Source organism: Sarcophilus harrisii, chromosome 1, assembly GCF_902635505.1.
Source record: "Sarcophilus harrisii chromosome 1, mSarHar1.11, whole genome shotgun sequence".
Classification (NCBI taxonomy): Eukaryota; Metazoa; Chordata; class Mammalia; order Dasyuromorphia; family Dasyuridae; genus Sarcophilus; species Sarcophilus harrisii.
Window position 1 is genome coordinate 643,285,412 of NC_045426.1, and position 13,629 is coordinate 643,299,040.

The following is a 13,629-nucleotide window of genomic DNA, read 5'->3' on the forward strand; positions in this document are numbered from 1 at the left end:
TTGACTCAGTTCAGTTCTTTCTGCACCTCACCTATTTCCCAAGGTGTCAGCTATTCCTTCTAGCCTGGTGCCATCTCCAAATCTGATTCGCTCCATTTGGATAGAGGTTTGAGGAATGAGGGATACAGGAATGGAAGGCACAGAAAATGTGGCCACCGGAGTACAAGGGATGGGAGGTAATGGATATAGGTTATTGAGCCGGGGATCAAAGAACGAGGGACACAGAAAGGTCACAGGGATGGTGTCAGAGAGTTGGAGCCCCCTAATTTTAGGGGACTGGACAGTCTCACAGCTGAGGTGATGACAGGGATGGAAGTCATGGAAATGTTTTCCCAGGTTGGGGTTCACAGTTAAGGATCATCTGTCTCCATACCTCCAAGATTTCAAAGCTCTCTGTCTTCAGGTGTGTAACTTCCCCGACCCCTTTCAAATCTGACTTTTGCCATAGTTGCTGTATTGCCACTGAGTTGGGGATATAACCCGGAAATTGGACCAATGGAGAGATGTACTAGAGAGAAAAAAAAGCACAGCATCAGGGAACCAGGAGGGCATGGGGTTTGGAAGAAAAGGAAAACAGGGGCTGACTTTTCCACTTAGCCCTGCTGTGATGTTCTGAGAGAGGAGGAGAAGGAGATCTGGTCTTCAAAGAACCTCTTGGGAGAGACAGACTCTACTTACCTTTGCTCTTGGACACCCTTCGGTCTGTCTGTCCAGGCCTTGCTGGAGGCACAGACTGCATTGTGGTCAAACTGATTTTAAAACATCTGTAAGGACAGGCTACTGCTCCCTCTGGACTGCATGGCTGCCTCTGGGGATCTTGAACTCCAGGATGAGCTCAGAGTAACTAGAAAAGGGTCATACCCCCTGCAGCTGCAGGATGACCTTCCGGATGGAAAGGCAAGTCAGTGGCTAACCTGGATAAAGGAGGATCTTCACCCGCTACAGAGGAATCGCAGAGCAGCAGAAACTTTAGCCCTCTCCCCACCCTGAGAGCTCAAAGAAAATGCAATGGTCATTTCATCAAAGTTCACACCTGAATAGGAATCCTTCTGCCGTAGTCCCAGCAAAGGTTCATCTTAACTTCTATTGCACCAACGTATAATGGAAAGAGAACCTAGTTTTGAATTCTGGATCTTCTACAAGTGATCTAGTGATTTTGGGGGACTTTGGGGACTTCTATTACCTCTAAGTCTTCTTCTAGTTCTAAATCTTATGCCTTTAATGCCTCCTGGAATGGGAAACATACCATTTCCAGAGGCAGCCTGCTGCCCTCATGGCTAGTGCTAATAATGAAGTTTTTCCTTATATGAACCCCAAATCTGCCTTTTTTAGAACTCCTCCCCCATTTCCCAACATTGCCCCTATTTCTGCCCTCTAAGGCATGTCTAAAATCTTGTCCATATGGAAACCTGTCAAGTGCCCACCAATATTCCCCATTCTGGTTTCCCCCTATTTTTATTAACCTTGTATATTACTTTGCCAGGGAGATTAAGCTGAACTATGCTCAGGAAGCATAATGATGGAGAGTTGCCAAACAGAAATGCTGATTCAGAGCCCAGATTGAGCCATTCTGGAGTCACCATAGACAGTGACCAGGAAATAGCCAGAGGTAATCTCCTGCTGGTACGCTGTGCAATGAATGGGCAGAATTTGGGTAACTGAAATGTGGGAGAAGTCAGGGAGAGATAGCACAATGGGAATAAATTCCAATTCCCTAGAGAAAAAGTAAAGACAGGATTATCTTCTTCACGTCTTGTTTCCTTACACTGTAGTCCAGAACAGGACATTTTGCATGTAAAAGCTATTTAATAAATGTCTGTGAATGAAGGAAGGAATGAGTAGATAGAGAAGTCCCCTTTAGAGTTAGTGTGAGGGAGCTTCCCCCGGTTTTGTCATTCATGACTACAGTGGCTGTCTACCCATTATACACAGCAGGTACTCAATATATGTTGTGTTAATAGAAACTGACGTTTATATTTGAAAGTTTGCAAATAGCTTTAAGGAAATGGCAAACCACTCTACTGACCCCAAAAAAGGGTCACAAAGAATTGGATATGACTGAAAAGTTACAACATCAAAAATATTATCTTATGTGAGTCTCACAAAACTTCTGAGATATTATCTCCATTTTACAGATGAGAAAACTGAGACTCAGGAAAATTAAATTATTTGCTCATAATCACAAAGGGAGTGAGTGTCAGAGGTAGGATTTGATTGAGCCTAGGTCCTCCTGATACCTCAGTGCTCAACTGGTCAACGTGCACCTATGTGACAGGTAGTATGCTAAGTGCTAAGGACATAACACAAATGAAACATTTCCTGCTGAAAAGGAGCTTATGATAAATTGAGACATCACTTGGATTGAGCTCTAAAAGGAACCAGGGATTCTAAGAAGCAGAGATTAGGAGAGAACACATTTCAGGAAAAGGGAACAGGTTGGACCCTGAAAGACCCAGGGATCAGAGATGGATTGTTATGGACATAAGGACATTATAGGAAAACTACAGAATGCATGAAAGGTAATAATAAAGCTGGAAAGGTAGCCTAGAAGTAGGTTATGGCAGCTTTTAAATGCCAAATAGAGGAATTCATCTTTAATCTTTACTGCAAAAAGGTCTGATGGTCAGACCTGTGCTTTGGGAGAAACACTTTGGTACTGAGGGGAAGATGGACTGAGGATAAGAAAAGCTTGAAGGAGGGAAGCTTTATAATAGTCCAAATGACATGTGATAAAGGGCTGAACTCAGGAGAAGAATCTAAGGGAGGGGTATAGATGTGGAAGAAGTGACAAGAATTAACAATCAATGTTTGTTAGGAAGGAAGAGAAGGAGAAAATTTTGGAACTCAAAATCTCACGAAAATGAATGTTGAAAATTATCTTTACATATAATTGGGAAAAATTACTATTAAGTGAAAAACAAACACAGAAACAAAAAAAGACTTGTCAATCAACTACCTGTTGGATTCATTGGATGGGCAATAGTAAGGTACTGAGGTTGATTACAAGGTTGCACCATCCAAGAAGGATGGTGAGACTCTCACCAGAAACAGGGAAGTTTAGAAGAAAAGCAACTGGGTCTGTTTTGGGCATGTTAAGTTTGAGATACCTACCGGATACTTAGTTCTAAATGTCCCTTAGACAAGTAATGCAAGCCTAAAGTTCTGAGATGCGGGCTAGAAGGGTTGGATATATGGGCCTGTAAGATATCTGCAATAGAGATAATCAAAATCACAAATACCGATGTGATCAAGGAGAAAAAGCATAGAAAGATAAAAGGACTCACAGCCTTAGGTTACAACCATATTGGGAGACAGGCTTCCAAATGGACAATGTTCCATTAATAGTAGTGATCAGTTAAATGGGAAAAAGAACTAAGAAAAGTGCCGTGAAAACCCAGAAACGAGATAGTATCCAAGAAGAGAGAATAGTCTGCAACAGAAGGGTCAAAATCTGCTGTAAAATTGCAGTGTAGCCAGGACCAGATTAAAATATAATTGGGTAATATTTAGCAAAATAAACAAAAATACAACACAACATAGTTAATGATGTTAAATAATGACTTTCTTTTTAAAAATATATTTTTATTTTATCAAATATTTCCCAATTACTTGTAAAACATTTTTTAGTAATCATTTAAAAAATTTTGAGTTCCAAATTCTCTCCCTTTTTCCTGCCCCACCTCTCTGAGAAAGCAGACAATTTTATATCTATTTTGCAAATCATACATTTCCATATTACCCATGCTGCAAAATAAAAGAAAAATAAAACAAGAAAAATAAAGATTAAAAGATATGTTTCAATCTATACTTGAGTTCATCAGTTCTCTCTTTGAAAGTAGATAGCATTTTTCATCATGAATCCTTCAGAATTGTCTTGGATCAGAATAGCTACATTTTTCAGTTAATCGTCACTAATGGTGCTGTTACTAGGTACAAGTTCATATAACTCTTCCCAGGTTCTTCTGAAATCATCCTACTTATTTCTTATAGCACAGTAGAAATCCATCACAATCATATACTAAAACTTATTCAATCATTCCCCAATTGATAAGACGTTTCCTCAATGTCTTAACTCTTTGCCATCACAAAAAGAGCTGCTATAAATGTTTTTAGGCAAATAGGTCCTATCCCTTTTGTTTTTTTTATATCTCTTTGGTACACAGATCTACTACTTATATTATTTTATCAAGAGGTATGCACAGTTTTAGGGCTCTTTGGGCATAGTTCCAAAATGTTTTATAAAATGGGCTAGTTCACAATTCCAAATGATGGGTTTTTTTAAGGTCAATATGCAAGTGGCTGGTCTACAATGCTCAAGGAAGGACAAATGACAAGTCCTTGGATTTGGCATTTAAGTGATTATTGGTAATTTTTGTGAGAACAGTTTCAAAGGAAGTAATAAGGTTGTAAACCAGATTGAAAAGAGTTGCCTACACTAAAAACTGGAAACTGAATGGATGTCCATCAGTTGGAGAATGGCTGAATAAATTATGGTATATGAATATTATGGAATATTACTGTTCTGTAAGAAATGACCAACAGGATGATTTCAGAAAGGCCTGGAGAGACTTACACGAACTGATGCTGAGTGAAATGAGCAGGACCAGGAGATCATTATATACTTCAACAACAATACTATATGATGACCAGCTCTGATGGACCAGGCCATCCTCAGCAACGAGATCAACCAAATCATTTCTAATGGAGCAGTAATGAACTGAACCAGCTATGCCCAGAAAAAGAACTCTGGGAGATGACTAAAAACCATTACATTGAATTCCCAATCCCTATATTTATGCACACCTGCATTTTTCATTTCCTTCACAAGCTAATTGTACAATATTTCAGAGTCTGATTCTTTTTGTACAGCAAAATAACGTTTTGGTCATGTATAGTTATTGTGTATCTAATTTATATTTTAATATATTTAACATCTACTGGTCATCCTGCCATCTAGGGGAGGGGGTAGGGGGGTAAGAGGTGAAAAATTGGAACAAGAGGTTTGGCAATTGTTAATGCTGTAAAGTTACCCATGCATATATCCTGTAAATAAAAGGCTATTTAAAAAAAAAAAAAAAGGAGTTGCCTACATAAAATATGAAAGTTTTTATATAAATACAATGCAGCTAAGATTAGAAGGGGAAAAGCTAATTGGTAAAAAAAAAAACAAAAAAAAAAAAAACAAAACTCTTTGAAGCAAATTTCTCTAATAAAGATCACATTTTCAAGGCAGTGATTCAGATTTATAAGAATAAGGGCCATTCCCCAATGCATAAATGGTCAAAGACATTTGAAAAGGCAATTTTGAAAGGAGAAAATACAAGCTATCAATAGCAATATGGAAAAATATTTCAAATCACTAATAACAAGAGAAATGCACAAATTAAAACAACTCTTAAAATTTTTACCTCATACTTATCGGATCGGCAGAGTGGACAAAAAAAAAGGAAAACAAATTTGTTAGGGCTTTGGAGAAACAAGCACATTAATACAATTTTGGTGAAGCTATGAATTGGGACACTGATTCTGGAAAGCAATTTGGAACTATATACAAGAAGTTAACCATGTATGCTCTTTGATTCAGTGATACTATATCTATAATCCAGGAGATCAAAGAGGAAAAGGTTCTATATGTACCAAAAAATACTTAAAGATCATTTTATAACTGCAAAAAACTGGAAAAGCGCAGATTAGGTGTAGCAGGGGATAGAACGCTGGCATATGGAGTCAGGAAAACTTATTTTCTTGAGTTCAAATCTGGCCTGCTCCTGAACAAGTTACTTAATCCTGTTTACTTTAGTTTCCTCATCTGTAAAATGGGCTAGAGAAGTAAACTACTTCAGTATTTTTACCAAGAAAACCTCAAATGGGGTCACAAAGAGTCAGACAAGACTAAAAATGACTTAAGAATTAGAAAATAAGAGGATCCTATAACTTGGGGAAAGATTAAAGAAATCACGGTATGTGAACATAATGGAATACTATTGTGCTATAAGAAATGATAAAAGGTAAATGTTTTAGAGAAAACTGGGAAGACTTGTGAAGTAAGTGACAAGTGAAGTAAGTAGAACCAGAGAACAATTTCTCTCTCCTCCTTCTAGGTCTTTTAGTTGGTAGAAAATCCAGAAAATTCAGAACTGAACAGTCTAGGGCCAAGACTTGCAAATAGATTGTCTGACATCCTTCTAATCCTGACCTTCTTTTTGTGTTCTAGATCCTGTGGCAGTATGGTCAAACCTATGGATCTCTTAGGATAATTTTAAATGTTTAAATAAAATATCTAGGATTGCAAAGGAAATCTATTAATACTGAAATAAGGATCTTTTTTTTTCCTACTCAAGTTCCTTGGATTCCTTGAAAATCTATCCATGGATCCCTGATTAAGAATCTGTGTTCTCATGTCTTTCTGGAGAGTGATGAATTGTGTGGAAGGGAGGTGAAGGGGGTGTTTGGCTTTTAAGGTAAAGTGGTCAACTTTTTAAAAAGGCATGAGAGCAGCAAGGAGCCAGCAAAGAGATGGTGAGCTGAAGCACACACCTTCTCCTCCTTGTTCCCCTCCACCCTACTCGGGGTAACATAGTGGAGAATGCTAGTTCTGGAGTCAAGAATATCTCAGTTCAAACCCATCCTTAGATATTTATTAGCTACGTGATCCTGAACAAGTCACACTGTTTGGTTCAGTTCCTCAAACATAAATTGGGGGTGATAATAGCATCTATTTCCTAAGGCTTTTGTAGAGGAACAAATAAAATAATAATTATAAAGTAACTGGGTACATAGAAAACACTTAATAAATGCTTATTTCCTTCTCCCTCATGGTGGTGAAATTAAGAGAAGATGGCTAGAAAAATAAAGAACCTCAAAAGAGCATTGGTCATTACACGAGTAGTCATAGAGCAGCTCGTACCTTTTACTTTTGAGACCAAAAGGCTCTGGGAGAGATAGGATGGTGGAAAAGAAATCTGCAGAGACAATGATCATTATACACACATTCACTCACTCAATGCCCTGGACCATGGCCTGGCTCACAAGGTAGCTGAAGGGGTAGCTCTCCTCACAATGTGTGTGTGCAGCTGTTTTATGACCAACTTTAGCTCTAATGCTTTTAAATGAAGCCTTTTTAAAGACTTGAAGTGCTGTGATGGAGAGTGCCATCTGCATCCAGAGAAAGGACTGTGGGAACAGAGTGTGGCTCACAACATAGCATTTTCATTTTTTTTTTTTTTTGTTTGCTTGATTTTTTTTTCTCATTTTTTTCCCCTTTTTGATCTGATTTTTCTTGTACAGCATGATAACTGTGGAAATACATATGGAAGAAGTGCACATGCTTAACATACTTGCCTCTAGGGGAGGGAGTGAGGGGAAGAGAGAGAGAAAAATTTGGAATGGAAGGTTTTGCAGGAGTGAATGTTGAAATTTATTTTTGCATATATTTTGAAAATAATGCTATTATTAAGAAAATAAATTAACCCTCCCAAAATTGCTCTTCTGTTAAAAAAAAAAAATCTGCAGAGAGGCAAGTGACATTTCAGACTCTGCCCTAGGAGTAGCTCCACTGTTCCAAAAACTCAAACACTTTTCCTGATTTTGTTTTTGCCATACAAAATATACTCTCTTCTAGATATGGATATTTTTTAAAGTTAGATTATTTTTTCTTTTTTTATAATAGTTTTTTTCTTTTTCAAAATTTATACAAATATAGTTTTCAACATTCACCTTGCAAAACCTTGTGTTCCAAATTTTTCTCCTCCCCGCATTCCCTCCCCTAGACAGCAAATCATCCAATATAGGTTAAACATGTGCAATTCTTCTAAACATATTTCCACAGTTATCAAGCTGCATAAGAAAAATCAGATCAAAAAAGGGAAAAACAGTAAGAAAAAAACAAGCAATCAAAGGTGAAAATACTACATTGTGATCCACATTGTTTTCATTCCTCTCTCTGGATGCAGATGACTCTATCACAAGACTATTGGAATTGCCCTTAAGCAGATGTTGAAAAGAGGCCCCAAAACCAACCTGGGGAATGACAGCTCAAGTCAGTACAGATATAAATCAGGAACAGAGGAACAGAAATGCAGCTTTAGATGGCAAGGGGCACTCACGGTAATAAAACCCAGGAGCAATAATTATTACCGCCTCCCCCCTCATGCTGTTTGTGAACTTGCCCATTCAACAGTATCAAAGAGGAAATCAACTAAAAATCCTTGTTATAAATCCTCCACTACCTGGGTATTCATTAGATATCCCAGTCTACAAAGGTGTGAGGAAGGCCTGTTAACTATAATTAACCCTGACCGTACTGAAACATATCTTAACAAGGGACAATGTAGAGCTCAAGGAATAGTCATTCCATCTGAACTTACAGTTAAAACAGAAGATAATAATGGTGAATGAGCCCCACCAACGGGTCCAAATCGGAGGCTGTTTACAAACCTATCACACTCACTGGGCCAGATCTGACCTTACTTTTAATAACCAACAGTTTGAAGGAGCTGACAGATCTGTGGTGGCTGCTTCTCAATGGCCCCCTTGGCAAAGGTAGGAGGAAGTAAGGAGGCTTTGATTTTCACTGAACTGGTAAATTGGCAAAAAGATGGAAAGACAGGAAGCATTTTCCCTATAATAATAGATGGCTAACATATTAACTTATGGATAGGGATATATTACATCAATTAGGGATGAAAATCACCACAGAATTTTAGTTGGGTTATTGATGCTATGGCTTCCACTGCTCTACATCAATTAGTACAACAATTAGAATTAGGACCTATTGAGGAAACAAATAACCCGTGGAACTCTCCTGTATTTATTATAAAGATATGACAGCTGAAATAGCAAGAAAAATGTTGCTCAGAATTATCCAATTAACAGGAGAAACAGGAATTATATGGATTAACCTAGACAAGGATAGGTTGGGTTGCTTAATAGCTGCTCAGGAAGCTTGGACCATTTTGTTAGGGTTAGGAAGGAGAGTAAGAGCCGGAAAAACCGTGACCCAGTTACCCTTCTATGAACAGTAGACAATGGATGTGTCCCACATGCACTTAAAGGCCCTAATGTGTTCACTGATGGCCCCCAGCAGAACAAAGCGGCCACACAGTCCCCACAATCGGGCATCTCTAATGCAGCAAAATGAGCTGGATGCCTTATGCAAGCACTGAAAACAGACCGACCCACCAAGGTCATTCCAGAGTCAGCTTGTAGTTGGGGCGACCCAGAGAGTAGAGACAGCCTATGTAAAGGCGCAAACAGGACCGATCTTCTCACTCTTTTGGAGGTCAAGAGGTGACTTTAATGAGAGTTCACCCTTTTTGTATAATGCACATCTGCTCTCACCCAGATGGGCTGGGACCTATATTCAAAGGGAACAAAATAGTGCACGGGCTGCTTACACAAGGCATTCCTCTGTGCTCTCCAGAACCAGCAGTAAGGGCTCATGAACATCTGCATCTGTCTGCCGGATCTCTCGGAGATTGGACGGGGCATCCGGCAAGCAGCAGCAGCCTAGTACAAAGATGTGTGGCTCATTACCCACTATCAAAGACCTGCAGGGCTGTGGCTAACCCCAGAGGTGGCAGGCCAAATGATATATGGCAAATGGATGCTACCCACATGGGGAAAACCTGCATCCATGTTACTTAGTCAGGCTTTGTCTCTACATCCTCTCAGTGAGGGAGGGAAAGCTGCTCCACATGCAATAAATCACCTGTTTCACTCTTCTGCCTCTGTGGGTGTCCCACACACTATTCAGACTGATAATGGACCCTCATACACCTCAAAAATATTAAAACAGTTCTTACAGGAATTCTCCATGCATCATATTTGTGGGATTCCTTACAATCCTACAGGACAAGCCATTGTAGAAAGGACTAATCAGATCCTCAAGAGCTTTATCAAAAAATAAAGAGGAAGATGGAGGGTTACTCAGAAAGATATAAAGCAGTGTGCACAATAAATTAAAATTTGATCAAATGACTTACGTCCAGCTATGAAATGCTCTCTGGTGAACAGAGAATCACTCAAAGATAACACCCCACCTTCACTATAAAGGCCCCCAAAGAACAAGACCATAGTAATGAAGAAAGGTCCTGAAGGATGGGAGAGACCCTCTAGGGAAATATGCTTCATGTGGGGAGACTCTGTTACCAAAGAAACATTAGATACTGAAATGGAAAATCAGCCTGTATTTGTGACCACTAGAGCACACATAGCAATAAACAGACCTCAGTCCCTTTAGAAAAAAGAGAAGTGTTGTCAGAAATAGGAGCCCAAGTAGTTACTGAAACTCCAGGCCCAAATACAATGTGAATCCAGACAAAACTGCCGAAAAAACACAGCACTGGTTTGATAACCCCTTCTCATGGTGTTATCATGGATTGCCCTGTGTCATGTTGTTACTGCTTTGTTGTTGCCTTGGATGCTTTTACGGATCTCTCGTCACCATCCTTTCAGAGGTAACAGCTCAAGCAAAGACTTCTTGTCTAAAAGATGAAAAGGGGGAATTGCTAAGTTATGGGTTCTGCTGAGAGGGAGCACAGAGGCCGCCTGGACCCCGATGCACAGTAACTTTTCTGCCACATTGCAGAAACGACCTTGTTGAGCAAGGAGCAGTAATCTGTGATGGTGGGAGCGGGTGTAAGCCGAGGGTCACGGCCGGTGGCTACTTGAGCTGGCTCTCCTCCCGTTGGCAGACACCAGGCATACGACTGGGGATTGCCTATGGTCCACACACTGATCATGCTGCAAAAATGTATATCAACAAGGCTGCATACTGGAGCTCTTTTCACACTCTGAGTCTCTAGCAGCCCCATTCATCTTGCCTCTGAAATCAGAAGGCTCACATGCCAAGAGCTCTTAAAAGCCGGCAGCAGCAACCCCATCTGACTGGCTAATATGGCAGAAAAGGAATAAATGTTTCGAGGGGATGTAGAAAAACCGGGGCACCAAGGCATCGTTGTGAACTTATCCAACCAACTCCGGAGAACAATTTGGGACTATGCCAAAAGGGACAGAAAGATCCAGCAATCCTACTATTAGATATGAATCTCAAAAGAGATTTTTTTTAAAAGGAAAAGGGACTATATGTATAAAAATATTGACAGCAGGTCTTTTAGTGATGTCCAAGATTTGGAATTTGAAGAATTGGGGAATGGCCAGACAAGTTGTTGTATAGGAATGTAATGGAATACTTCTGTGCTATAAAAAACAATGAGCAGAGTGCTTTCCAAAAAACCTGGAAAGATTTACATGAACTAATGCAAAGTGAAATGAACAGAATCAGGAGAACATTGTACATAGTTAAAAAAACCAAACCAAAACAAAAACAATATTGTATCAATTGTGAATGACAACTATTCTCAGCAATGCAAAGATCCAAGAATTCTGAAGAAACCATCATGAAAAATGTTATTCACCTCCAGAGAAAGAACTGATGAAATATGAATGCAGATCACACCATATTTTTTTAAATTTATATTTCTTGGGTTCTGTTTGGGCTGTTTGTTTTTTCACACGACTAAATGTTTTACTGGCTGTACATGTATAACCTTTACCAAATAGCTTGCTTTCTCTATAAAGGGAAAGGGGAGGGAGAGTTGGAGAGAATTTGGAACTCAAAATTGTAAAAAATGAAGGTTGAAAAATTTTACATGTTAATTGGATAAAATTGAAATATATCTATAAAAAATAAAGTGAGCTAAGAGCACCACCTGCTGGCTTACAGAAATATTGTACTCTAAAGGAGGGGAATCAAATTTAAATAGAAACAGCACTATTACTCCATCTTTTGAGGGCTACAAGTTGACTTAAGTTTTAAGATGTATTATTATCTATTTTTATTGTATTTTTTATTTCATAAAATATTTTCCAATTACATTCTAGAGTTTCATGGGCCCTGCATGTTTGATATCTCCACTCCAAGAGTATCTCATCATATTCCTTTGGAGGGAGACCATTCAAATCACATGCTGCCCTTGTATTGGGCACAAGTACTTTATCTGCCTTTGCATAAAGAAATATGAAGTTTTGTGCTTAAATTTTAAAAAATAACTTCACAAATATAGGATGGAAAAGATTTTGCTAGAAAACATCTGGGTGACAAAGATTAGGATTTAGGTTAATGAACTAAAGATTAACATGGGCCAACAGTGATTCATTGCAGCCCCCCCCCCCAAAAAAAAAATATCTCTTCCTTAGTTTGCATTGACTGATATTTTGCACATCCCTGCACTTAAATTCACTTGCTAGTCTCCTGATGCCATTGATCTTGAGAATGAAAATGAAACACAACCAGTAGCAATCTCACCTTGCTTCCTTCTTTCATCTGCACCATGGCTTCCAGCCCCTTGCCTACTCACTTCTGTCCCGCCCATCTTCCCTGAAGTAGCCACTCTCATTCTCTTGAGCTCTTGGTGAACCAATTCAAGTCCATTATCCTCCTCTCTGGAATCCCTGGCCTCTTTATCCTATCACCAATTATACTTAGCTACGCCTCAGCCTTGGATTATTTCCACCAATTATTCTCTTCACCAATTATTCCTACACGTGTAACAAAAGTGGAGAGTGCAGGGGAGATGTGCTGGAGAAAACTCTGTAGTCTAGGGATTGAGGTGGGTCTACTAAGATTTTGTGTTACTGGGCTCTCACTGCCACCTTCAACTCCTTAAATCCCATTTTCCACAGAGGCTCTTCCAAATCTTCTCAACCCTTCTCCAACTTCTCATAGCTCCTCCTCCCTGCACCTGACCCTCTCAACTAATAACTTATATTTTATAGAAAAGATTCAAACCATTTGCTATGAGCTCCTTTCCCCCCTAAGCTATTAACTCAGGTTCCTTCATCCCTAATGAAGAGGTGTTACCTTACCATGACTAACATTTACCCATATAAATTAGCCCATCATCCCATTTTTTCCAACAGATTGCCCCCTCACTCATTCCTATTCTTTTATTTTCCATCTTTTCCTGTCTGCTGAAATTCCCCACTGTTTACCAACCTGACCATGTCTCCCCTATCCTGAAAAAGTCTTCAGTTGGTCCTTCCAGCCTCACTACCTATTATTCTAGATTTCTTCAGCCCTTTGAAGCTATACTCCTTGAAAAGGTCATCCATGATAGCTGCTTCCATTTTCTTACTCCTTACAATCTGGCTTTTGATCTTATTTTTCCACCAAAACGACTTTCTCCAAAGCTACTAATGATCTCTTAATTGCCAAATCTAATGACTTTTGCTCAATCCTCATTATCTCTTTCCTCCTTGATAGTCTTCTAGTTTTTTTAATTCATTATTTTATTTTTCCAATTACATATTTTCAACATTCACTTTTGATTTTGATTTTGATTCCCAATTGTTTTTCTCCTCTTCCCTAAAATAGGTTTTTGGAATACTCTCTTGGCTCTCCTCCAAACTGACTGTCTCCTTTACTAGATCCTCATCCAGATTATGCCCTCTAACCATAAAGGTGCCCTCAAGGTTCTGGCTTGAGCCCTTTTCTCTTCTACACTGTTTCACTTGGTGATCTCATCAGTCTCTATGGATTTAACTCCCATTCCTATGCTGATGATTCTCAAATCTATTTTTCCTGCCTCACATTGACTTCTAATTCCATATCTAAAACTGAATGTCCAA

At 39.1% G+C, this 13,629-nt stretch overlaps 1 protein-coding gene across 3 annotated transcripts in view; it reads right to left on the minus strand.

Moving 5' to 3' along the window:
- Positions 1-13,629, minus strand: part of WDR97 (WD repeat domain 97) — a 59,825-nt gene that overhangs the window by 16,437 nt on the left and 29,759 nt on the right. For all 3 annotated transcript variants that reach the window (XM_031947394.1, XM_031947395.1, XM_031947396.1), the window contains one exon: positions 374-508. In XM_031947394.1, the coding sequence (XP_031803254.1) occupies positions 374-508 (135 nt within the window). The remainder of the gene's footprint in view (positions 1-373; positions 509-13,629) is intronic.